General features: G+C 45.8%; 1 protein-coding gene across 1 annotated transcript in view; it reads left to right on the top strand.

Moving 5' to 3' along the window:
- BOD1L1 (biorientation of chromosomes in cell division 1 like 1) overlaps nt 1–23,420 on the top strand; it is a 54,874-nt gene that overhangs the window by 28,705 nt on the left and 2,749 nt on the right. The window contains exons 12-16 of the mRNA XM_056855116.1: nt 427–603; nt 6,229–6,298; nt 16,645–16,724; nt 17,897–17,957; nt 18,326–18,360. Of these exons, the coding sequence (XP_056711094.1) occupies nt 427–603; nt 6,229–6,298; nt 16,645–16,724; nt 17,897–17,957; nt 18,326–18,360 (423 nt within the window). The remainder of the gene's footprint in view (nt 1–426; nt 604–6,228; nt 6,299–16,644; nt 16,725–17,896; nt 17,958–18,325; nt 18,361–23,420) is intronic.

The raw sequence follows: 23,420 nt of genomic DNA on the forward strand, positions 1-23,420 counted from the left end.
TAGAGGGAGAAGCAGCATTTGTGGTTAGCTCTGTAGCAAACCTTCTTTCCTAGCCTTTGAACTTCAATAATTATTCCTGTCTAACTTTATTTCTGTGTTTTGTTAGTCCTAATCTTGGTCTGTGTGCACCCAACAGCCTTTTCCTCTTGCATCTACTGTTTTCCCTCGTCTTTGCCTCTGTCTCCCCCTCCCCTCTCCTCCATTTACAGTATGTCTGAGAGTGGAGATAGGGCTTCAGAGGAATTAATGTCAGGAGACGAGGAGCAAGTTGAAGGACTCTTCCCCCCCCCCCTCTCATCGGCCCCAAGGGTCTTTACCAAGGTCCTGGTGACGTTGGTGGCTCACCTGAGAGAGGTAGGGATCCACGTGTTCCCATGTTTAGCCGATATCCTGGTGAGCGCTCCTTCAGAACAACTGTCCTTACAGCACACAGAGAGCGTCCTCCGGGCTCTAGAACTCCACGGTTTCCTGGTAAACCGGATCAAGAGCACCCTCTCTCCGTCCCAGTTCATCCATCACCTGGGGGTGTTCATAGACACGAACCAGAATGCAGTCTTCCTTCCGCCAGACAAGATTTCCTCCATTGTCAAGTTGACAAGGACAGTGATTCTTTCCAAATCCTCTGGCCTGTCGTCCTTAGTCAGACTGCAGGGGGAAATGGTGGCATGCATAGGGATTGTGCCATGAGCTCGCCTCCACATGAGGGACCTGCAATGGTTTCTCAAGTCATTTCAACTGCAGATAACTCAAACGAGGAACCCACGCCTCACCGTCCCGAGACAAGTGAAGGACAGCTTAAGGTGGTGGACCAGGTCCCACAACCTAGCCAAGGGCCAGAACTATCTCCCGATCTCCATGATCCAGATTTTCACCGATGCCAGCTTGGAAGGCTGGGGGGCGATTCTGCAGCAACAAGTAGCACAGGGTCGCTGGACACCGGAAGAGAGTCACCTCCACATAAATCGGCTGGAATTACGGGCAATCTGGAAAGCCTTGATAGAATTTCAGCCAAGAATCGAGAACAGTCACGTCCTGCTGAGAATGGACAATGTCTCAGCAAAAGCTTACATAAACAAGCAAAGTGGGGTTTTTTTAAAGAATTTTTATTATTTTTCATAAAATCATATATAAGCTTTTCAACAAATACTTAAAAATAATTACATAAACATTTGTATCAGGATATATGTTTGTTGAAAATACATCATTTATAAGAGATTAGATAAGTAAAAACTTCCCCTTCATCCTCCTCCTATCTTTTTATTTGCTTGTTTGGTCTTTTGCATTTAAAATGCTAATCCTAATGTTATTTTATATTATGTCTAACAATAACTTTCTTATTGCATATTAATTTCATTTCAACCAAAGGTATAAAGATAGGATTTAAGTATTGCAATTTTTTACCCAAACCCTATTAATCAGTGGATTAGAACAAAGAATAACCTTGCAATTTCCCCATATGAGTTTCAGTCTCTCAGTAAGCCCTCCATGCCTCCCATTCGCCCATAAACTGAGCATTGTCTTTTTGGTTTACCAAAGCTGTAAGTTTAACAAGCAAGGCGGGTCTTGTTCCTCCTCCCTTCACGCAGAAGCCATAACAATTCTGAATTGGGCAGAGGCTCACTTGGCATCCATCAGGGCAGAGCACATAAAAGGAGTACTAAACGAGCAGGCAGATTGGCTCAGCCAACAGCAGGTGGACGAGGGGGAGTGGTCCTTGAAGAGAGAGACCTTCCTTCAAATAACGGAGAAATTCAGAAGACCTATTATGGACCTCTTCGCAATAGGTGAAAATCACCAGCTCCCAAGGTTCCTGTCAAGATTTATGCATCCAGGGGCAGAGGGAATAGACGCACTGTTGTCCCTGTGGCCACGGGGTCTACTTTATGCATTTCCACCTCTACCAGTGATCTCCAAAGCTCTACAAAAAATCAGACAAGAGAGGGCCCTGGTCATCTTCATAGCCCCTCGATTGCCCCGACGACCTTGGTTCGCAACACTGAGAGAGCTGTCGATCCAGGAGCCATGGTCCCTACCTCCAGTCCAGGACCTTCTCCAACAGGGCCCCTTAGTACACCCAGATCCAGCCTGGTTAAAGCTGACCGCCTGGCTCTTGAAAGGTCAAGGTTGCTAGAGACGGGCTATATCTCAGAGGCCGTCGACACCATGTTGGAAGCCAGGAAACAATCCACCAGGCGCATATACAATTTTTCCTGGAAGGCCTTCCCTAGATGGTGCTGAAGAAAACATATGGATCCAGTGACCATTTCCACTGGCAACTTGCTTGACTTTCTCCAGGAGGGATTAGCTAAGGGCTGAAGGCATCTACTCTCAAACGACAGGTGACGGCGATCGCGACGGTTGTTCCCCAACTGGATGGCTACCCAATGTCAAGGCATCCCCACATAGTCACTTCCTTGAAAGGAGCCTCGGCCATCTCTCCTCTGACAATTCATAGATTTCCGACTTGGAGACTTCACGTGGTACTCCAGTCTCTGACTCAACACCCATTTGAACCCTTACGGGAGGCTTCCCTGGGTCACCTTAGGATGAAAGTTCTCTTCCTCACAGCTGTTACATCAGCTAGAAGGGTGTCGGAACTGGCGGCTTTGTCATCTAGAAAAAGCGTCTGCATCTTCCATGCGGATAAAGTAGTACTACGTCCAGATCCGGCCTTTATCCCGAAGGTAAATTCTAAGTTCCATAGACAACAGGAACTCCATCTTCCATTCTTTTGCCCTCACCCTTTTCATCCAAAGGAGAAGAACTGGCACACTCTGGACATGAAAAGAGCTTTGCACATCTTTTTGAGAAGAACGGAACCTTTGCAGCGCTTGGAGTCGTTATTCGTTTTTATTTCATCACCCAATAAAGGTTGCAAAATGTCAAAGGCAGCTATCAGCAAGTGCATCAAACAGTGTATCTTACTGTTCTATCAACTTAGCAACATACCAGTGCCGTTAGGAATTACCGCTCACTCAGTCCGCAGCGCCGCTACTTCAGCAGCATTTGATGGCCATGCATCCGTGGAAGAAATCTGTAAGGCTGCGACCTGGTCGAGCCCTTCTACGTTCATAAGACACTACAAGATAAATGCCTAGTCTTCATCCGATGCGGCATTCGGCAGAAGAGTCCTCCAGAATGTTGTATCAAATGATCAATGAAGACTGAACGTCAGCTTTTGAAGATCCCGCTGATGAAGATGTACTCCGAACTCAGTGGGAGAACGGAACCTTGGTTTACCTGTGAAGGTTCCTTCTACACTGAGGGAGGAGTACATCTTGCCCACCCAGGGTGAAGAATGTCAAGTGTCCAGATAAAGCTGAATTTAAAAAAAATTAAAAATGGGAAAACAATACGTTATATATAGGAATAATAAATAAGGTGAATTAGAATAAAGTATTTTCATGTTCTGCTTGTTACTCATTCTTGATTTTAAGCTGTGTTTTTTGCAGTGGCTGCTCCTTGTTCTTTTGGGTGCACATCTGTCTTTCTGTTTTTAAAAATTCTGCTATGGAAGTCCTCGAACTGGATATCAGAGGGCGGTCCTAGCACATGTGACAGGAATCAAAGGTTTTTTTGGATGCTGCCTCCCTGAGCATAGGAACGACAAAACCCGCTGATGGAAGATGTACTCCTCCCTCAGTGTAGAAGGAACCTTCACAGGTAAGCCAAGGTTCCATTTTGCTCCCCACCCCAACATCTTGGATGCTTCTGGGGCTTTGCCCAGACCTGTCAGCTGGATCACCTGTTGCATTGGCGATCCTCCCTCCTTAACTGTGCCCTTGCCAGTTAGCCTGTTGGGGGAGGGGATCATGCCCTACCTTCTGGATGCGGCCTTCCTGCTTGGAGCCAGCATGGTGTGGTGGTTTGGAGCGGTGGACTTTGATCTGGAGAACCAGGTTTGGTTCCCTGCTCCTCCACATGAGCAGCAGAGGCTGCTCTGGTAAATTGGATTTGTTTCCCCACTTTTCCGCATGGGGCCGGCTGGGTGGCCTTGGCTTGGTCACAGCTCTCTTAGAGCTCTCTCGGCCCTGCCTGCCTCGCGGGGTGTCTGTTGTGGGGAGGGGAAGGGAAGGTGATTGTAGGGCTGTGGCTCAGTGGTAGATCCTCTGCTTGGCATGCAGAAGATCCCAGGTTCAATCCTTGGCATCTCCAGTTAAAAAGGACTAGGCAAGTAGGTGATGTGAAAGACCTGAGACCCTGGAGAGCTGCTGCCAGTCGGCAGGACAATACTGACTTTGATGGCCCGAGGGCCTAATTCAGTATAAGGGAGCTTCATGTGGTGGTGGGGGGGAACCAGGTCTCTGTCCAGAGGCCAGGTCTACCCATTGGCTTGCAAGGCGGTAGACCTGGCCTCCCGACAGGGACACACACCACCTCCATAGAGGCCAGGTCTACCCATTGGTTTCTATGGAGGCCCATAGAAACCAATGGATAGACCTGGCCTCCAGGGCGGGGGGAAGTTCCCATTGGGAGGCCAGATCATGCAAGCCAGTGAGTAGACCTGGCCTCCAGTTTTCTCAGGCTGTGGCTGGAAACCTGTTCTTGCTTGCCTAGCCATCTCCCCCGCCACCACCCTTTTCAGGTACAGCAAGGTCTCTTGGGGCTCACATGCCCTCCCTGCCATCCCCCCCTGTAGCTTCCCAGGCGCAGTGAGGCCCTCATGGGCCTGGCGCGCCCAATTTATATCCAGTATCTGGCATTACATTTTATTGTATTGATTTATTTATTTGTTACGCATCTTCGGCCCGACCAAGAGACATTTATGTTATATCCGGCCCTCCTCACAGATGAGTTCGACACCCCTGGTGTAAGCCGAATCTTCATGTGCATAATGCTACCTTAACTTCAACAAATCCATAAATTCATTATGGGAATTGGAACTGGCAGAACAGAACAAAGAATGAGAATTAAGAAAAGTAAAATTAGTTTGAATATTATTAGAATGCAAAGACTGCAAGTAATTTAGAATACAGTTAACAAAATATGAAAGGTCTGTACAAGAATAGCTATGAAAACTTAAATAATAAACATTAATGAGTGGCAGAAAAATCTTGCATCAGATATTCAGTAGTGGTTAAATTGATGACAAAACCACATCCTTTGAAATTTCAAACATGTCTTGCCTAGTGGTGCCTCTTCCCTTCCAAGGTTTTTGAGCCGGTCTTTTCAGATAAGCAGAAGTACATGGATTTAAGCTGCCTGGTCCTAGGCCTGTTTATTTAGAAGTAAAATTCCTTAAAAGCTCTAGGATTGGGCTGTTAGTTCCTTTTAGTTAGGAGAAAGCCTGATTATTTTTTTAAATATATATTTATAAAAATTGTGAGCCAACTTTCCATTTCATGTAAATAGGTCAAAGGATGATGCAACTGTTTTAAGGAAAAAATTGACTCATTCAACTTGATAACTTAATATTTAGCAAGGTAACAAGATTGAAGCAAGTCAAGCCTTTATGTGCATGTTTAAATTACTCTCCTTTAGATAATGAAGAAATTCTTCCCATTGTGCCTGAAGAGCGGGTACTGCAGTCTGAGTTGATGGCTGATGAGGTATTTGAGATATTATGCGAATATTATTTCCTGTATAATTGTGCACACTTTTTTCAATATTTAAGGCCAATTTTTAGGAGAAAATAAAACCTGGTTTGAGCTTTTCAAACCCTTCAGAACACGCTGACCAAGAAATTTTGCACCAGCATTTCAGAGTATTATTTCTACTGTGCAATTCTAAGTGGAGTTGACCTCACGGGGCCAAGAAGATGTAACTTAGCTTAGGACTGTGCTGTAAACCATGTTCCAGGATCCCTGTCGCACCATATTATCACTGTCTACTTGGGCATTTGTTGTAGCACCATCCAGTGAGATGCAGTTTCCATGTTGGCAGACTTTGCTGGCAAAGATGGTGGGGCTGCATCTGCTGGCCTGTTCTTCCCCTTTTTGAAGTCGAAGCTCCCCCCTTGTACAACCAGACCACACAGAATGCTGGGAGATAGCTTCAAGTTATTTGGTGACATCAGGGATTGGAGCTGAGAACCTCTACATGCAAGCAAGTTATTCCTGCCCCTGAGATGAGCTTTAGTGAAGGCTATTATGATACTCCCTCTCATTTGGCCTGCAACAGTCATTGCCGATCCCAGGACTGATGGTTGCCATACAAACATAGTGAGTGCAGCGTAGAGCACTGTAAATATTGTAGTTTTGATATTGTTTTCCCGCCTTGATTTCACAGGAGCTTCCATGCAAGAGCCCGATAAAAGAAAATCAGCAGGAAGAGGGCCCGCCAGAAGAGAGTAACAAAGGTAAACTTATTTTTCAGGAGAGAGATTTGGGCACCCAGCAGTGGGATTGGATGCATCTTTCCTTCACACGGAACTCTTGCTGCACAGTGTTTAGTAAACTCAAAATAAATGTCAGAGAAGTTAGATGCAAAGTAGCTTTTGTTTGCAATAGGAATAGAAACAGTCATCCTAGATCAGTCATGTCCAAAGTCCGGCCCGGGGGCCAATTGCGGCCCCCGGGCCGGTTTAATACGGCCCCCCAGCCCGTTTTGCAGAGAGAGAAAAGGGGGTGCGTGGGGGCTGCGCCTGTGCTTTGCATCCCCGACTGAGGGGGCAACGCTTGGGCGGAGAGTCGCCTCGATTGGCTGTCTCAGCCCCACCCCCCGGAATGAAGGCCAGCGAGTCTGAAACCCTAGAGAGGCCACTTCCTTCTTACCCAGAGCCCGCGTGTTGTTCTGACGCGTGGAAAAGCAGCAGCAGCTCCTCCCGAGTGGGTCAAGGGGGATCCTGAGGATGGGTTGGGGGGACTCGAGGGTGGGAAAGGTGGTGGTGGGGAAGGGAAATGCAAGGGAGGTCAGAGGCTCGCCCCAATCTGGGAGAGGAAAGACACCCCACACACACACAAACACCGAAAAGCCTGGGGGTGGGGGGGCTGCTCCGTATGGCTCTCCTCTTTCCTCCTTCCTCTCTGCAGAGGGGTGGGGTGGGGGAGATGCAGCCCCTTCCCTGCATTGCAGAGGTCTCGCGAGGGATCCAGATTTGCAGGGTGGGAGGGAGGGAGGAGGGGAGAGACTGGATGAGTCTTGGGGATTGTGAGTCAAGGAAAGGCAGGGGGGAGAGGGGGCTAGATTTGGGGGCAGGGAGTGTTTGGAGTCAGACACCCCAGCAGGTTCTCTCCAAGGAAAGTGGCTGCTTCGAAAGAAGGGATGGGGTGGGGGAAATAAATGACTCCTGGCATGTGTCGTGTTTGGAAACGAGGTGTGTTCAGACGGGGCCGAGTCTGCAGAGGACACCCGTGTTCATTCCAGAGGTCAAAGCCCCGAGCAGAGAGCAAAGAAGTCAGAAGGAAAAAAGAAGAGAAGAGTTGGTTTTTATATGCCCACTTTCTCTACCACTTAAGGGTGGCTTACAATCGCCCTCCCCTTCCCCTCCCCACAACAGATACCCTGTGAGGTAGGTAAGGCTGAGAGAGCTGTGACTAGCCCAAGGTCACCCAGCTGGCTTCGTGTGTAGGAGCGGGAAAAACAAATCCAGCTCACCAGATTAACCTCCACCGCTCGTGTGGAGGAGTGGGGGAATCAGACCCGGTTCTCCAGATCAGACTCCACCGCTCTTAACCACTACACCACGCTGGCTCTCATGGGGAGAAAAACTCCACATTCCTCCCTGCACGGGAGATGTCAGAGTGTTTGAATCTTGGGCTCCATGAGAATGAAAACCAGTTTATTTCCTGGCTCAGATGAGGGGAGGACAGAATACCCCCGGCATGGTTGAAGGGAGAGAGTCGACAGTCCCAGAGAGGCACATGAGTGGGGGGGGGGGAGGGGGGAAGAGTTCCTGCTCCCTCCCTACAGAAAGAAGGTTGGAGATTTAGAAGCTGGGGGGTGTCCGGTGAGCTGAAAGGGGCTTTGGGGAAAGGAAGGAATGTAGCCATGGTTTTTGTGGTGCAGTCTGTGTTTATGGGCATAATAAGTATGCCATTTGCAATAAACTTTGCATAAAATAGTTAATTTGCATTTAATTAATTTAATTAAGATTGTCAGGCAAAATGGTCGGCCCTCACGCATGTTCACTTCATCAAATCTGGCTCTCTTTGAAAAAAGTTTGGACACCCCCGTCCTAGATCATACTACAGTTCAGCTTCCAAATAATGTGGGTGGAGAGAAGGTGGCTAATCCTCATGTGGGACTAGCAGGCTGCTTAGCTGTTGTGGAGATTCTGTTATCCAAATTAGATGGTTGGGGGAATTAGCACGGAGACAGACCTTTGTAAGAGGTTGGGTAATGAGGATCTTTGCAGCCAGTGTATACAGGGATAGGCCCTTGTAGAAAAAAACTCCCAATAAAGAAGCATTGTTCCAAATAAAAAGGAGTTATATTATAAAATGATTTTAAGCACACGAAATAGCACACACACACAATTCATACAAGAGTTCAGAAGTAAAAGGGTGGAGGGGTGGGATTCTAGAGTTAGGGTTCTGGTGATAATTACCAATTTTGAAGAGCGACGTCCGAATGAAAGCGCTGTAGAGGGGGAAATAGCCAGCGTCTCCGGAAAGCAAAGCGAGAGACCTTACACAGAAGTAAGGGGGTGAGTGTTTGGATCCAAAGACACACACAAACTATGAATGCCACAAGGGCTAATATGTATACCCCAAATGAGTTCTGGGGTAACTGGAAAAGGAAAGCTTTAGCAAGGACAAAGAACTTGATTGCTCCTTCGAGGTCCAAACAAAGAAAGGGGTAGAAGATTGATGTGTGTCATTCAAGCGAATGTCGGGGTAATTGCATTGATTAATTGCTGGTGATTGCTCTGTATAGATATTAGAATGTGGGGAAATGTCAGAGGGGTTTTCTCAGGATGGGTGTGAGTCAAACCAGAGATATTTGCTCAGTCTCCTCTGAATGCTTGATGAGGTTTGAGGGGCATCGGATATGTATAAGATAGCTAGGCTTTTACTAAATAGTAAACAGGCTTTTACCTGTTCTTGTAGGTTATCCGGGCTGTGTGACCGTGGTCTTGGTATTTTCTTTCCTGACGTTTCTCCAGCAGCTGTGGCTTTTACCTGTTGATGAGATTCAAAGTTTTCAGTGTTGTCCAGGTGGCTGCTAGGAGTGCTTAATTTAATATGCGAGGGGAAGCTTAGTCATCCCCATTGTCTGTCAGCCTTTCACAGTTCAGGCCAGAAATAAATGTAAAGTGACCGACACATCCAACTCCAAAGTATAGCACACACACCGTGATGGATTCCAGGTCCCTGGAAGATTGGTTCACCTCAGTGGAGCAGTGCCCTGCTCTTGGACCAGCCTTTGGTCCTTTATGCACGTTATGGCACCTCAGGTAGCTGGAGCGATCTGAACCCTAACAGTACTTCAGTGTTTGCCCTGTGGGTCTTCTGTACTTGTCTGTGTATTGCAACTTGGTGCTTCCCTGCTCAGAATGTTAGGGTTTCTTCTTCCATCACCCTTAAAAGCACTCTTTATCACAGTGTCACATATTTTCAAGACAATCCTTCTGTTGTGATCTCTAAACTGTACAATATGTGAGAAGCGTTCAAAATTTGCAGTACCTTTCACATATTAGAGACATTTTTAGAGCGCTCCCTCTGCTCTATTTAGCCTAGGTAAAAGGAAGTTGTTTAAAAGACATGTTTTCTGTCAGAAATGAGTGAGCGCAGCAGACGCTGAGTTGAGTAGTCCAAGACTCCCAGGAATGTAAATTCCCTGTTGCTGTTTAAGAGGCTAAGATCAAACTCTGTGGCTGTTCAAGTCTGAAAGTTTCTTTTTATGAGTCCTTAATGTAGCGTCAATAAAAGGAACTATGTACGCATTTTAATTTCTGTTAATGAACATGCTTTTCACAAGGAACTCTTAGAATAACACTCAGTGCTGGTTGCCTTCTAAATTTACAGTAGGCCATTGCTGTAAATCCAGAAATTAAACATTTTAAAGCAGAGATGGGCAAGCAGAAGCCATTAGCTTCCTGTCTGGCATTCAGTGCGGCGCCCCAAGCCAAAGAGCTTGTGTTCTGCAGCCCTGGCGCAGGAGAAGGGGCTCTGCCCAAACCTCTCCAGCTGTTCATGTATGGGAGCGAGGAGCTAAAAGTCCCTTTTCTGTGTGGACTAAGACAGTCTGCAGAGCTGCTGTCGGAAACACACAGGCGACAGAAAAGGCAAGGAAGGGGAGATTTTCACCCTCCCTACTTCAGTCAGTGCTACAAAATATGTAAAATTCCTTGAAATTTTGAAGCTGTGGGAGGGGGACATTTTTTTCCATCTTTTTTCCTCAGGAAAAGTTTTTTTTTGGCGATTTTGGGAAGAATTGAAGTAGATGCAATGATTATTTTTCTATCAGACCTAAACTAATTTGCTGCTTAAAACATAAATTACATCATGTATATAAACTGTGCGTATAAAAGCATATAAAATTGTGTTAATTGGCAGCTTTGATTTTCTGCAAGCAAAATGGCAAGGATAGCTACCCACTGCTGCATCCTCTGCAGTGTGGGCACATTTAATTCATTCCAAAAGAACAGACATATTTCATAGGATTTTTTTTCAGTGCCCACCAAAGTTTCCCATTTTCCCACAAGAAAAATGGAATCGTATACATTTTGAGTGAGTTAAACCTTTTTATTTTTAGTTAACTCATTCCAAATTGGGGGGTGGGATGTTTCATAGGAGTTTTTTTTTTCCAGTGTTCCCAAAAATTTCCATTGGAAATATTGGGGGGAAAGTCCACAGACTTTCATGCTATATATTTTCAATGAGCACGCCTAGCATTATTTATTATGGTCAAAGACCAGAACAACAGTACATACAATTTTATATGAGCAAAAAATTATCTTTAAAAGCATTTCACTCGTTTAAAAAAAATCAAAGGATTTTTTCCAGTAGCCCACGAACAGTTCAATCCTAAGGAAGTGTTACAGTTGTCTAAGTCAATTTAAGCCACTGGGTTTAGAAGAGGTGACTGCATAGAATTGCACTGAAAATCTCCCAGTTTTTTTCCTTTTAAAAACTGCAAAAATAGGCTCGAGGGAGATTTCCCCCACAAATGTTTCTGTTTGTTCTCCCCCCCCCCCTTCTGGGCCTTTGCATCTCTAGGTGCTCCAGAAAGTTTTCTGCTACCTTGTGGCTCAAAAACAAAACAGTTATGGGAACTGTAGTTCCTTAGAGAGGATGCACCAGAGTCCTCTCCTTCTGCATTGGCTACCACCAGTGAGGTATGGCTTGGAGTTTCAGGAAGGGGCTTGGATGCAGACTGTGGAAGAAGCATAGAGATAGCAATACTAGAAAAGCAGCCAGCTCTTGGCTTCCAGCTTGGTTGGGAATATCCATCAATCTCTGCCTGATATGCCTGCTTGGGGGGCGGGGTGGGGAGAGGCAGTCCTGCTCCCATCAGCAACAAAAAAGGGTGGCCAGTCTGGTGTGTGGGGCTCACCCCGATTTGGTGTTGCTCATTGTGAACTTAGTAGTGTCAGGGCACTGCTGTGCCCTATTCTAATCTCCTCCAAGTGATGGTGTGGGAGCGCTCCCTGGGATGGCAGCCTCTGCCCTCGTGCCTTGCAGTGGGGAAGGATGGGGAGAGATGCCAGAGGGTCCTGCGAGTGCAAGGAGCTGGTCAGCAGTGACTGTCAGTAAGAGCTTGGAAGAGAACTCTTGCATGGAAGGGCACCACCATTTGCAGGACTCAGTAAACAGCCTGAACCCCTTTTTTTTAGTTACATTTATTTTACATATTAATACAGAAAAAAGAAAAAGATACGGTAAAACGGACAACAAAGGATGATATAGATAGGACTGGGATTCTACTCATGAGAATACTGAATAAAGCCATAATTAGAACTTTTAATACTTTAAGCTTATTTAGTGTAATATTAGCGTAGCATAAAAGAAGAGATATCACACTTTAAAAGTCATACCACATTTGAAAACATCTTAACGGATTATCTGATAAATCGTATAAGAAATAATTAAACCAGTGAATGTGATGCGTGGCCTAATGCAATTATTTCTGTGAAGCCAGTAGTCTGAACCCTTTGAATGTTCCGAACAAATAAACGGCTCATTGTTGCCATTTCTGCTCCATGTGTTTATGTTCTTGCGTTTTAGCACCTGAGGCTTCAGATCCCATTGCCTTAACAGAAGCTAAGAAAGTCCAGCCTCTTGAAGAAAAGTCACTTGAGGTTTGTGTTTGTCTTTTCCTTTGTTTTTGAGCCTTTGCTGAAGAATGCCAGGAGAAAGAACTCTTAACTGCTGGACTATTGGTCTCTTGACTCAGTATTTGAAACTCAAAATGCAGTGACAGATTTTTTTCAGTTACTCCTGTAGTAGCCACGTGGCTTTTTAAAAAAGGAGCCTGCACATTTCTGGAGGAATCCCCCCCCCCCGCCCCCAACTGAATCAGTCATTGCTTAGGAACAACAAAAAACATGTGATGGGTAGTTCCTTAAGAGGAAGTTCCAGTGTTTACACCTACTACCCCCAAGCAGACAAGTTCTGGGTGGGAGTTGGATGCCTGGTGCATAGTGAGAGAAATTCTGGAGTGATGCATCCCCTTCGCTGTTTGACTTGGGAAACCCATCGATCTCTGTCTGCTGGGCAGGGATTGCTGTACTCTTGGCAGCAGAAGAAAAGTGGTAAAATATGGCGGAAGGGGCCAGCCGTGATGGGGTGGTGCTCACTGTAAGCTTGGCAGGACAAGGACACAGCCATGGACTGTTGATGCCGTGCTAGTTAGTTAGGGTTGCCAGCCAGTGACTGGCATCCAGCTGGAGACCAGGGGGTACAGGGACATGGCAGGGGAAGCACTGTCGCATTGATGGTGTGATGTCACTTCAGGTTTGCCCTGGAAATGACGTCATTCCAACGCAGTGACAGGGCGTGTTCTGCTTTTTTCCTCTGCCAGCCTACCAAGCAGATGTGGGGGTCAGGAGGTTGCCAGCAGAAGATCTCCCACTGCAGCACTCCGTGAGTGCTGGATCATCTTGTTTGAGTAACATTGCTGAGCATCTTAATCTGCTGGGAAATTCGTAGGGTTGCCAGCTCCGGGTTGGGAAAGACCTGGAAATTTTGAGGGTGGAGCCTGAAGAGGATGTGGTTTGGAGAGGGGGGGAACTTCAAAGCCATAGAGTCCAATTACCAAAGCGGCCATTTTCTCCAGGGGAAACTGATCTCTGTCGCTTGTAATAGTACAAGATCTCCAGCCACCAGCTGGAGGTTGGCAACCCTAGAAATAAGCAACATGGAAGGGCTGTCACTTCCAAGCCCGGCATGAAAGTAGCCGTCAGCCGTACTGTCAGAGACTACAGCTGGATCCTTTTGGTTCTGCCGTCTCCCCGAGGATCCAGGGAAGTCAGGGCATCTCTGTCTGAGTAACAGCCTGCTCTGCTACTAGAAGCAGCTGAGGCATATTGGTAGTAATGATACATGCTTCTGTTTTGTACGTCGCTTTGTGAGCTTTGAAAATTGAAAAGCGGCTTTAATATTCCATAACTAAAATCTAGTTCACTGCTCTTAGAAACAAAGTGCTGGACTAGATGGACTTTGGTCTGATCCAGCAAGGCATTGATGTTCTTTTGGTCTTCTGATCGCCTCTCCTCTTGTTAGTTACAGGTAGAAATACCTGATCAGGAGGAAGAAACACGAGACTGCCCTCCAGCTACCGGACAGGGTGACTCAGGTAGCCAATACGCAACAAGCACTCTTGCATTACTGTCTCCGATAGCGAACGTTGGACTAGATTTGCATGGCAGGGCTCATAGGTCAGCTTGACCTTAAGAAAGTCATTCCTGATACTTCAATGTTTTTGCGCATGAGTCTTTTGGGAGTCATTTCAGGTCCACATTAACGGTTTTTTTCCAGATGACGCCCCGGTGTCTGAGATGGTGGGAGAGGAAGCGGAACAGAGCCAGAGTGTCGAAGCCAGGCGAGCAGCTGAAGTGGTGCGTTCTTGAATTGTTTTCATCTGTGTGACTTCTGAAGTGCATTGGGGAGGTCAAAGAGAGATGTGATGTGCACTCTCAAATGGCTGGGGGAGGGGGTGCAATGCTGAGGCATTTGCTGCGGGAAGTGGATATCCTTGGTGATACTGACAATTCTTCCTGTCCCTCCCCTCCTTTAAAAAGCTATAGAAGAACACCAAGCCTGGATTAGAACTCGAGGCTCAGCATCATGAGAGGGAAATGTGTTGCCAGCAACACTGGTGAACTGACCAGTAGCACATGAAATACTTGCATGGAAAAGCAGTAGAGTTTTAAGGCTTCTCAGCTAAATGAGTTACAAACACTCTTTGACCTCCCTGTGAGACGATCTGGCAGATGCTTTTGGCAGTTCTCCTCACCTCTTGGCCTTGTGGTCTGCTGGCAGGCCCTTGTCAATTTACCTTGCCTCAGAGGCTTTGCTGCAGTCATGTTCCTTGCATTGGCTTCAGCTGGGAGAAGGATGGTTTATAAGACCAAAAATAAATAAATAAAACCTGCCCCAGCAATGAGAATTGAGTTCCCATAGCTTGAGATGGTCTGATTTATTGGATTGGCTTCTTGTTGGTGTTGTTTGGTTCCTCTGAAGTGAATTTTCAGGCACATGGAGGCCGAAACAATGCTGATCTCTAAACTCGCTTCCACTTCCCAGGACAACGCAGAGTTAGCTGCCAAAGTCCATCAGCATTTCAAATCCTGGGGTTCCAGCATTATGCTCTAGAGTTTCCTCAGAGTGGCATCTAAGTTCCAAGGGATTTCTCTTCCACCTTTGCTGTTCTTCTGTTGTTTGCATTTGACACAGGAGATTCTCGATAGGCTCCTTTGTCCATCCTTGCGCCCCCCTGCCCTCCGGCCAGCTTGGTGTTCTGGTTAAGAGTGGCAGACTCTAATCTGGAGAACCAGGCTTGATTCCCCACTCATTCACATGCAGCCTGCTGGGTGACCTTGAGCCAGTCACAGTTCTCTCAGAACTCTCTCAGCCCCACCTACTTCACAAGGTGTCTGTTTGTGGGGAAGAGAAGGCAATTGTAAGCCATTTTGAGATTCCTTAAAGGTAGAGAAAAGCAGGGTATAAAAACCAACTTCTTCTTCTTAAAAATATATCTAAAGTTTATTGGTGTGTTTTAAAATAGAGTATACAACCCTTTCTATCAAACAAACCCTTTCATGCCCATAAACCCATTCTCTTCCCTACCTCTAAACAGAAGGGATAGGTAAAAATGAAAGAAAAAAAAATTCAAGAAATAAAACAGAAGAGGGAGGGGATTGAATCTCATCCCAACAGTTATATATCACGTTACTCTAAAAAGTCAGTCTAAATACCATTGCATTTCATGTCTGCATCCCATCAGTGTGATGCTATTTTTTTCCTTCCCTGCCAGATCCAATAGTTCTGTCCAGGTTTCTATCCATAGTGGAGTTACAGCTTTCTAACAGTGTAGGGTAACAACTGATTGTAACTCACAGTCAGTCTCAGACCCAGGGTTTCTTAGGGTGTTCTGTCTGCCATTACAGCCCTCCCTGTGCTGCAACTTGCCATTGCCTTTCGGTTAAAAATATGTCAGGAGTGTTTCTGTAGGCATTCCATAAAGAAGGCATGAACTTAACAGACATGACTTGTCATTCAAAGGGGAATTCTTTTAGCAGATGCATAACTGGGTCTCAATACATCTCTCGGACCTCCTCGGTCTGTTTGCACGGGCCACTCAGTTGGAATCTGCTTTGGGGTTGATGTGGGGATTTTGCCCCTCAAGTTGATAAGAATACTTGGAGCGATGCTTGATTTACAAAGTCACTGCTCAGTCACTACATAAGGTGACTATTTCTAAAATCAAGTGCATGATTGGTTTGTTTGGTTCAACATCGCTGGTCTGTTTTTAAATTACTTAGGAAGCCATTGCCAAAGATTCAGGGAAGGGATCTGAAGGTGGTGCAGAGATTCAGGAGCCATTATTGGAGTCAGTGCAAGAAAAAGGTGATATATATATTTTTTGGATTTCCACCAAAAACCTCTTCTCTACTGTATATCTAACTGAAACTAATGGGGACTTGTTCCTATTCTTGTGTTGTTGTTGTTGTTTAAATCTCCCTAGCTTTACACCAACCTCACCCAGAGAACAGAAAGGGCTCAATGGAACGGAGTCAGGGCTTATCCTGCAGACAAGGAGGGGGAGGATCTCTGTTCTCCCTACTTGCTGCCACTTGGGGGGGGGGGTCTATGCATGTGGGTATAACAGAGCTGTGCCCCAGATGCCAAGGAAAGCACATTGTAGTACACTCTGTAGTACACTCTGGGTTGTAGTACACTCTGGGGGTGTACGGTGCAGGAGACCCAGTGGAGTGGGTAGTATTTCTTCTCTGGAGTACCTTTCCCACAGAAGCTCAGGTGGATACAGTGCTAGTTTAGCTGCTTTAATTATTCAAATCCTATACACGCTAGGTAAGTTATATAATAAATGTCGAATAACTTACTGCACCAGTAAATTCACTGATGTTTATCTAGATTGTCACAGAAGTAGAAATGGATAGGGTGTGCTGCAAATGAAAACCAGGGTTTATACAATGCAGAGGAAGTCACCCTTTGTTTATGCGAGCTCTCAGAAATGATGATAAGCAGTCAATGCATTCCTTTGAACCCTTTCCCCCCCCCCCCCCCCTCCACACAGATAGTACTGCTGGCAAAACAGATATCTGTGAAAAACCAGATCTGGAGCCCAGTTTAAATCCTGTTGAGGTAAGTAACCTGGTCTGTTCTAGTTCACCGCTACAGCATAGCACAAATCGTAGGATTGCCAGTCAGGAGTAAAGATTGTTTCCACCAGCATAGAAATAGTGATTTAAAAAAACCTGTGGTGGAGCTTTGACAACTTATTAAAGAGCCACACTGTTCCAAAACGTGACCCTTAAAAGGGGGGGTGGAATTAGAAGTCCAGGTCAGATGTATGTGCTTGTTTAACTGTGCAAAAGAGTTGGTAAATTATTATGGTAGATGCGCAAGCTGTAATCACATCCCTGTGAAACTGTAGCAAAGCTCCACCTGCAGCTGCCTTTGAAGACAGTTTGGAACTTTGCATGTTCACAAAGTAATACTGCATGAAATAAATATGTTACTCCCTGGATAAAGCAGCTATTGACTCTGAGAAGCAGATATTGCATTGTCTGTTGTCAAGTAGATCAGTGAATTGTGTGAGAGACATGGCAACCTTTCTCTATAGTGTCAAGAAAAAATAATTTTTATCTCCCCCTTTTTCTTTTTTTAAGTGTGAAATGGTAGATGAATAGTCAGTGGCTGTTAAATCTAGGGAAAGGAAGAGCTAGGAACTTCAGATAGTTCAAAACGCAGCCACAAGACCTCTAGCTGGGTAGGATTCTCAAGCACACACCTCACTTGAACGTTGGAAGAGCTCTACTGTTTAGTTTCTGGGCAAAATTCAAAGTGCTGGTTTTTTAACCTTTCAAGACCTGAATGGTCTGGGCCTGAGGTCTCTAAAGGGGACCCCTTGTTCTTGTATAAACTGGCCCTGTTCTGTCTGCTCCTCTCTTCAGGCATGAAGCGGGGAGCTATAAGAAACCCCTCCTCATTTATGGCTCTCCCTCCTGCATCTCTTCTCCTGAGGCAGCTGTGGAGTCGAAAGCTCTGTCTTCTCCCAGAGTGGAGGAGCACAATGCCCAGTTATTTCCACTTAAACTGCAGGACCTCGCTTCATTCCCAAGGATCTCCTGACCCTTTGGAGGGGCACAGAAAGCTTAAAGAGAGGAGGGGGAGAGATCCATGGTGGGTACTCCTTAAGATACCTTCCAACTGTCTTTTAACTGTGGTGTCTCTGTGACCTCTCTTTACTGTAAGCCTGCTGAATACAATTGTGTAAGTGGATATTTCCCACACCAGCTGCCCTCTTTTCCTCCTCTTTTGTATAGGTAAACCAGCCAGTAATCGTTAAACGGAAAAGGGGACGGCCTCGTAAATACCCCCTGCCAGGTAAGTCTGATGCCACATCTCTATGGCAAAGAGAAATAAAAGGGCCACACCAGTAACAGGAGATAAAAATAAGGCCAAGGCCAATGGTGTAAAATAAGTTAAAAGATTTTTTTTATTACTCAGAATAGAAATTCCCTAAGAGTTTCACCCAAGGGGCTTCTTCAAAGGAATCTGTACTTATTGCAGTAGTCCTTCAAATGTAGTTATTGCAGTAATCCTTCAAATGAGTATATTACTCTATTCTGAGTAATTAAAAAATCTTTTTACCTGTTTTGCACCATTGGCCTTGGCCTTATTTTTATCTCACATCTCTATGGCAAACATACACAGCTTTTGCATTCAACTCAAGAGGTTTGTTTATCTTTCAGGTCAAGATTCAGAAGCTGACACAAGAACTGGGAAGGTAAGCATTTGGCTTGATATTGAAATGCGAGCATGTTGTGGGAATTTGTCTTTCTGTGAAGCGCAGTTCTTATTTATTTGTTTGTTTGCTTGCTTACTTACTTCATGTGTATCCTGCATTTTATCCTCATGACAACCTTGTGAAGTAGGTTAGGCTGAGAGTGTGACAGGCCCAAGGTCGCACAGCCCATGGAAGAGTGGGGATTCGAGCTTGGTTCTAGTCCAACACACTAACCTCTACACCACACTGGTTCTCTTTAGCTCAGTGAGGTATAGGGGACTCAAACAGCAGCTCTGTCCCTCCTACATCCTGTGGGGAACGGTTTTTGGAACTCCCGTCAGTTCCCTTCAGCCAAGTCCTTAGTGGAGCCAATCACAATTTCTCCTAGACTTAATGCGAATCCCTTGCATGAACTAAAATACCCCTTCCCTGAAGACCAGGCTCTGACTTCAGGCCCTCTGTTTTAGAGGCCCACTGTGCCTCATAGAGTTGCAGCCGTTAGCTGTGGGACATTCTGGTCCACTTCTGGGGGCTGCACTTTAAGAAAGATGCAGGCAAATAGGAACAGGATCAGGGAAGGGCAACCAAGATGGGCAGCATTTTGGGAAACTTGTCCTGAAAGGTTGAGGGAAATGTGCAGGTGTGTTTATCCTAGAGAAGAGAAGGCTGATAGGGAAACACGATCTCACTCTTCAAACACCTGAAAGGTCACCCCAAGAAAAGGCCAAAGATTTGCTGTCTGCTGCTCTAGGGGGCAAGACTAGATCGAGTGGGCTGAAGTTACAGGAGGATTGATTTCAGTGGAACATGAGGAGAAACTTCCTAATGGGGAGGGCACCTGGATAATGACACATGTTTCCTAGAGGGGGTGAGGAGGAGGTTCCTCACTGGAGGTCATCATAGAATCATAGAGTTGGAAGGGACCACCAGGGTCAACTAGTCCAACCCCCTGCTCAGTGTAGGAAGTTCACAACTACCTTCTTCCCACACCGTCAGTGACCCCCGACTCCATGCCTAGAAGATGACCAAAAAAATAATAATAACCCCTCCAGGGTCCCTGGCTAATCTGGCCTGGAGGAAAATTGCTTCCAGACCCCAAAGTGGTGATCAGCATGTAAGAGGGGGCCACAAGAGTCAAACACTGACGCAGCCCTTCCTGCCTTCCCTCTCATGATCTGCCCGAGTTCACAGAATCAGCATTGCTGACAGATGGTCATCTAGCCTCTGATTAAAAACCTCCAAAGAAGGAGAGCCCACCATCTCCCAAGAAAGCCTGTTCCACTGAAGAACCACTCTGTCAGGAAGTTATTCCTAATGTTTAGCCGGAAACTCTTGATTTAATTTCAACCTGTTGGTTCTGGTCTGACCTTCTGGGACAACAAAAAACAACTCCGCACCATCCTCTCTTTTTGAGCCCTTAAAATATCCTCAAGCAGAGGATGAACAGCCTTCATGTCAGGATGGGGCTCTTTTTGGATTTCCTGTACTGAGCAGGGTGTTGGGCTTGATGGCCTATAAAATCCCTTCCAATTAGGGGTCACATTAAGTTTTCTTCCTGTCTGATCTCATCCTGGTGTGTGCTGTGACTGGTTTAGAGCTACGAAGCAGTGCATATGAATTGGCCTAGAGCGTACAAGCCAGCTTATGCATGCATAAACAGCTCTTGATTTTTCTGCACCTGGTTACTGGCAGCCAAAGGTGTGAAGCAACCCTGTTGAAAAGTGATTTAAAAGGCCTGTCTGCAGTGTTAGTCCTTCAATGGCCCATTCCCAAGTGCATGTCATCACTTGATGCTTCAGTTATCAGTGATGACTGTACGTGTGTCTCCAGCCTCACATGCAGCTGCTGAGTAAGTGTGAATTTTGGGGAACAGTCCAAAACAAGCTATAATAGAGACTGGTCTTCCTAAATGCCCTGATCTGACTGGAACCTGTTGGACTCTGGCATTAGTTCAAGAGACAGAATATGCCTTGTACTGTTAGCATCTTTAGAGCACATTTCAACTACTGGTAGTCAAAGTCCTTCAAGTACACAATCTTAGGAAATCTATATACCAGCCTCGAAAGGTGGGCTGGTATAATTATCCTTGTGTTGTCAGTGTGTGGGAACAGGAGCAGAGAGGAATATCTTAAAGCTACCTCAGGAGTGTGTGGCTGGGGTGAAATTTAAGCCAGGATTTGCCCAGCTCATGAAATTTACCTTGGATTCACCTGTCTTGAAACCATACTCAAAACATGGTTGCCTAGCTTTAAATACAGTGAATGCAGTCCTATGTCTATGCAAAACAGGAGGGCATCTTTCACACATTCCATCTTCTAGGTGTGGACCTAAGATATTTCTCAAAAAGTATCACGTGAATATAACAAACAGATGTTTGGAAAAAGAACCACGTTTGGCTCTGTCTCCCTGTATGCTTCCTATACATTAAGTGACAAAGGCAAATTTGTTCCCCTGCAATCTGTGAAACAGCTTTTGGTTATCAGATGCATTGTAATAACATGAAATGAAATGAACGTTAGATTTTCCCCCTTTAATTTTGCCTCTATTTCCCATAGCTCTTTGTGTTGTTTGTATTTATAATGTCTTAATTCCATTTTAACTGAATAATCAACAATTGTTATTTGTTATAATTGATTAAATAATAATTCCAAAACACTGTTTTTAATTAAATAAAGCTGTCTTCAAGCCCTAAGAATAAAGAGAAGATTCCTCCAAAAGGTAATGATTAATATAGTTTTTCTCTTTGTGAAGGAAGAAAGAACAGAGCAGGAGAAAAATGCCCCTTCATGTAAAGCATGGCTGCTTCAAAAGTTCCGGTCTTACTGTAAACGCACCCTAATGCAGAGATCCATAATAGGTGTAGTGCAAGACCCCTCCCCATTCTCTTCCGTTGTGGATGAACCTCTTCTGTGTGGGTCCCTGAACTGTCATAGACTATGATTCAGTGGATCTAACCCACACTCATTTCACTTCCGTCAACAAGGAAATGCATTTGACTACTTAGATCTGAATTTGAAAATAAATAAACAGTACAGGATCCACTGTGAAATGCCTCTTTCCCAGACCGCCCTGCTATCGTGTGAATAAAGTGGCTATTTCCTGCATGACTCTTCCATTGAAAATAGCCCCATCAGCTACTTTCACACACTTGATTCCATTCCAGATCTTAGCATTTACAGATGACATTAGGGCAGGGGTGGGGAACGTCCAGCCTGCGGACAGTATAAGGGCCACAAAATCATTTGGTCTGGCCCTTCATGGGTCCTGGCAGATCTCTAGCTCAGAAGGATCTAAGAGTGGCGATCCGCCCCCTCCCGCGGACAGGAATAGCCTCTATTCAAGGCAGATGTGAGTTTGTTTTGCCGAGAAAAGGAACCTTTTTCCCCCTTGCAGAAGAGTCGTTAGCTATGGAGCTGTTAGGACCGCCCAAGAAACTGTGTTAACCCTTTCTCCCCTTGGCCATGGAGAAACGTATTCCCTCTGTACTACAAGAGGGCTGGGGGCGGAAGTGGTGACAATGGAGGGGTTAAAGGGGGCAGGGCCAGAATGCGCATGGGGGATTGAGTTCTTAGCCAGTGTGTCCTCATTTCATCCCTGCCGGTGGAGGTAGCAGGAGCCTGCTGTAAAATCTGGCCCTGACCATGCGGAGCAGGAGCAACTCCGGCGTGCAGCTGGACGGCTATGCCTACTGGTGCAATAGACCATCCAATGCCACCCAGTGGGCTAGTGCGCCACTGGTTGGATGCCTGCCTGCTTGCCCGCATGGGGGGGGGGTCATATGGGGCAGCTGCCTGCTTGGGGCTTGGTCGGTACCCCCTCTCCCTTCTGGTTCTTTCCCCTCTAAGTCCTGCAAAAGAGGCATAGGGCGGGAAAGTGCTGGATTGGGGCATTACTGGACCAGGCTCCTTTGCCTACAACCCCTGAGCGGCTTGTCGCTCACTCTGTCTTGTGTTTGCTGCCCTGCCTGAATCTCTCAGGCCCAGCTGGGGACAGCAGAGCTCAAAAGCGAGTCGCTCTACGTGGCAGACACTCGGAGCCGTCTCCGGTCGTGCCTCTTGGCTAAATGTTTGACCAAATATAGCAGGCTAATTTTTAAGTTGGTAATTTTGTATGGCCCACAAATGATGTTATAAATATCCAAATGGCCCTTGTTAGAAAAAAGGTTCCCCACCCCTGCATTAGGGGTTCAAAAAGTCCTAATTCTCCAGCAGTGCAGTCATTTCAGACTGCCTTTAGCTTAGGTCTCTTCCAGAATAAACCTACACTTTGCTTTACTGTGCAATGGTGAGGTTTAGAAAAACAATTTGGGGCGGGGGCTCCTTTTTTAATAAATGCTACTTGATTACCTTAAATTTTAGTTAAGATTTTTATGAACTATTTTAATAGAACACACACAAAATGTGACATGTAGAGCTGCAATTATGTAAAGTTCTTACACTCTCCTTCTTTTTTAGTTGAAAGCACACCCCATGGGGATGAAAAAGGCCAGGTAAGTACAAGTCCTTCCAGCGCAACTCTCTGAACGTTGGTTGTAAACACGTTAACTAGAAACTAGGGGTTGGGTCTAGTCCAAAAATTCTGCTGACACTCCTGCCCGAAAAAGACCACGGTAGCCCATTTTGCCAAGTCACTCTGGTTGTATCCACACTTGCATTTTGGCTTGCTCAATATCTTCTGCAACCAGTTTCTAGACACTGTGATATAGCGGGAGCAAAGCGCCGGGTATTGCACATGATCTTGCACAAGCAGAATTGTACCGAGTCTTGTTTCTGTTTCCACTTGCACATTGTTGGGTCCATGCTCAAGCCTTGTCAGCTTCAGTGAAGTTATTTCTGAATGTTCTTGCTTTGGATCACTTCTGGCGCCATCTCTAGTGAGATCTGTTCCATAAGAATTACTCTGTTGGTTACATCCGCAGTCCATTTTGCCCAGGTTTCTGGTTCCTAACGTTGATCAGCCACATGCCACCAGGTGCTCACAAGCTGAGCATGAATGTGACAGACCCTGTCATCTCTTTGCAGCTTGTAATCTTGGGTAGATTCTGTTTGAATATGGAGGCT

The sequence above is a fragment of the Euleptes europaea genome, chromosome 9 (assembly GCF_029931775.1).
Source record: "Euleptes europaea isolate rEulEur1 chromosome 9, rEulEur1.hap1, whole genome shotgun sequence".
Taxonomy (NCBI): Eukaryota; Metazoa; Chordata; class Lepidosauria; order Squamata; family Sphaerodactylidae; genus Euleptes; species Euleptes europaea.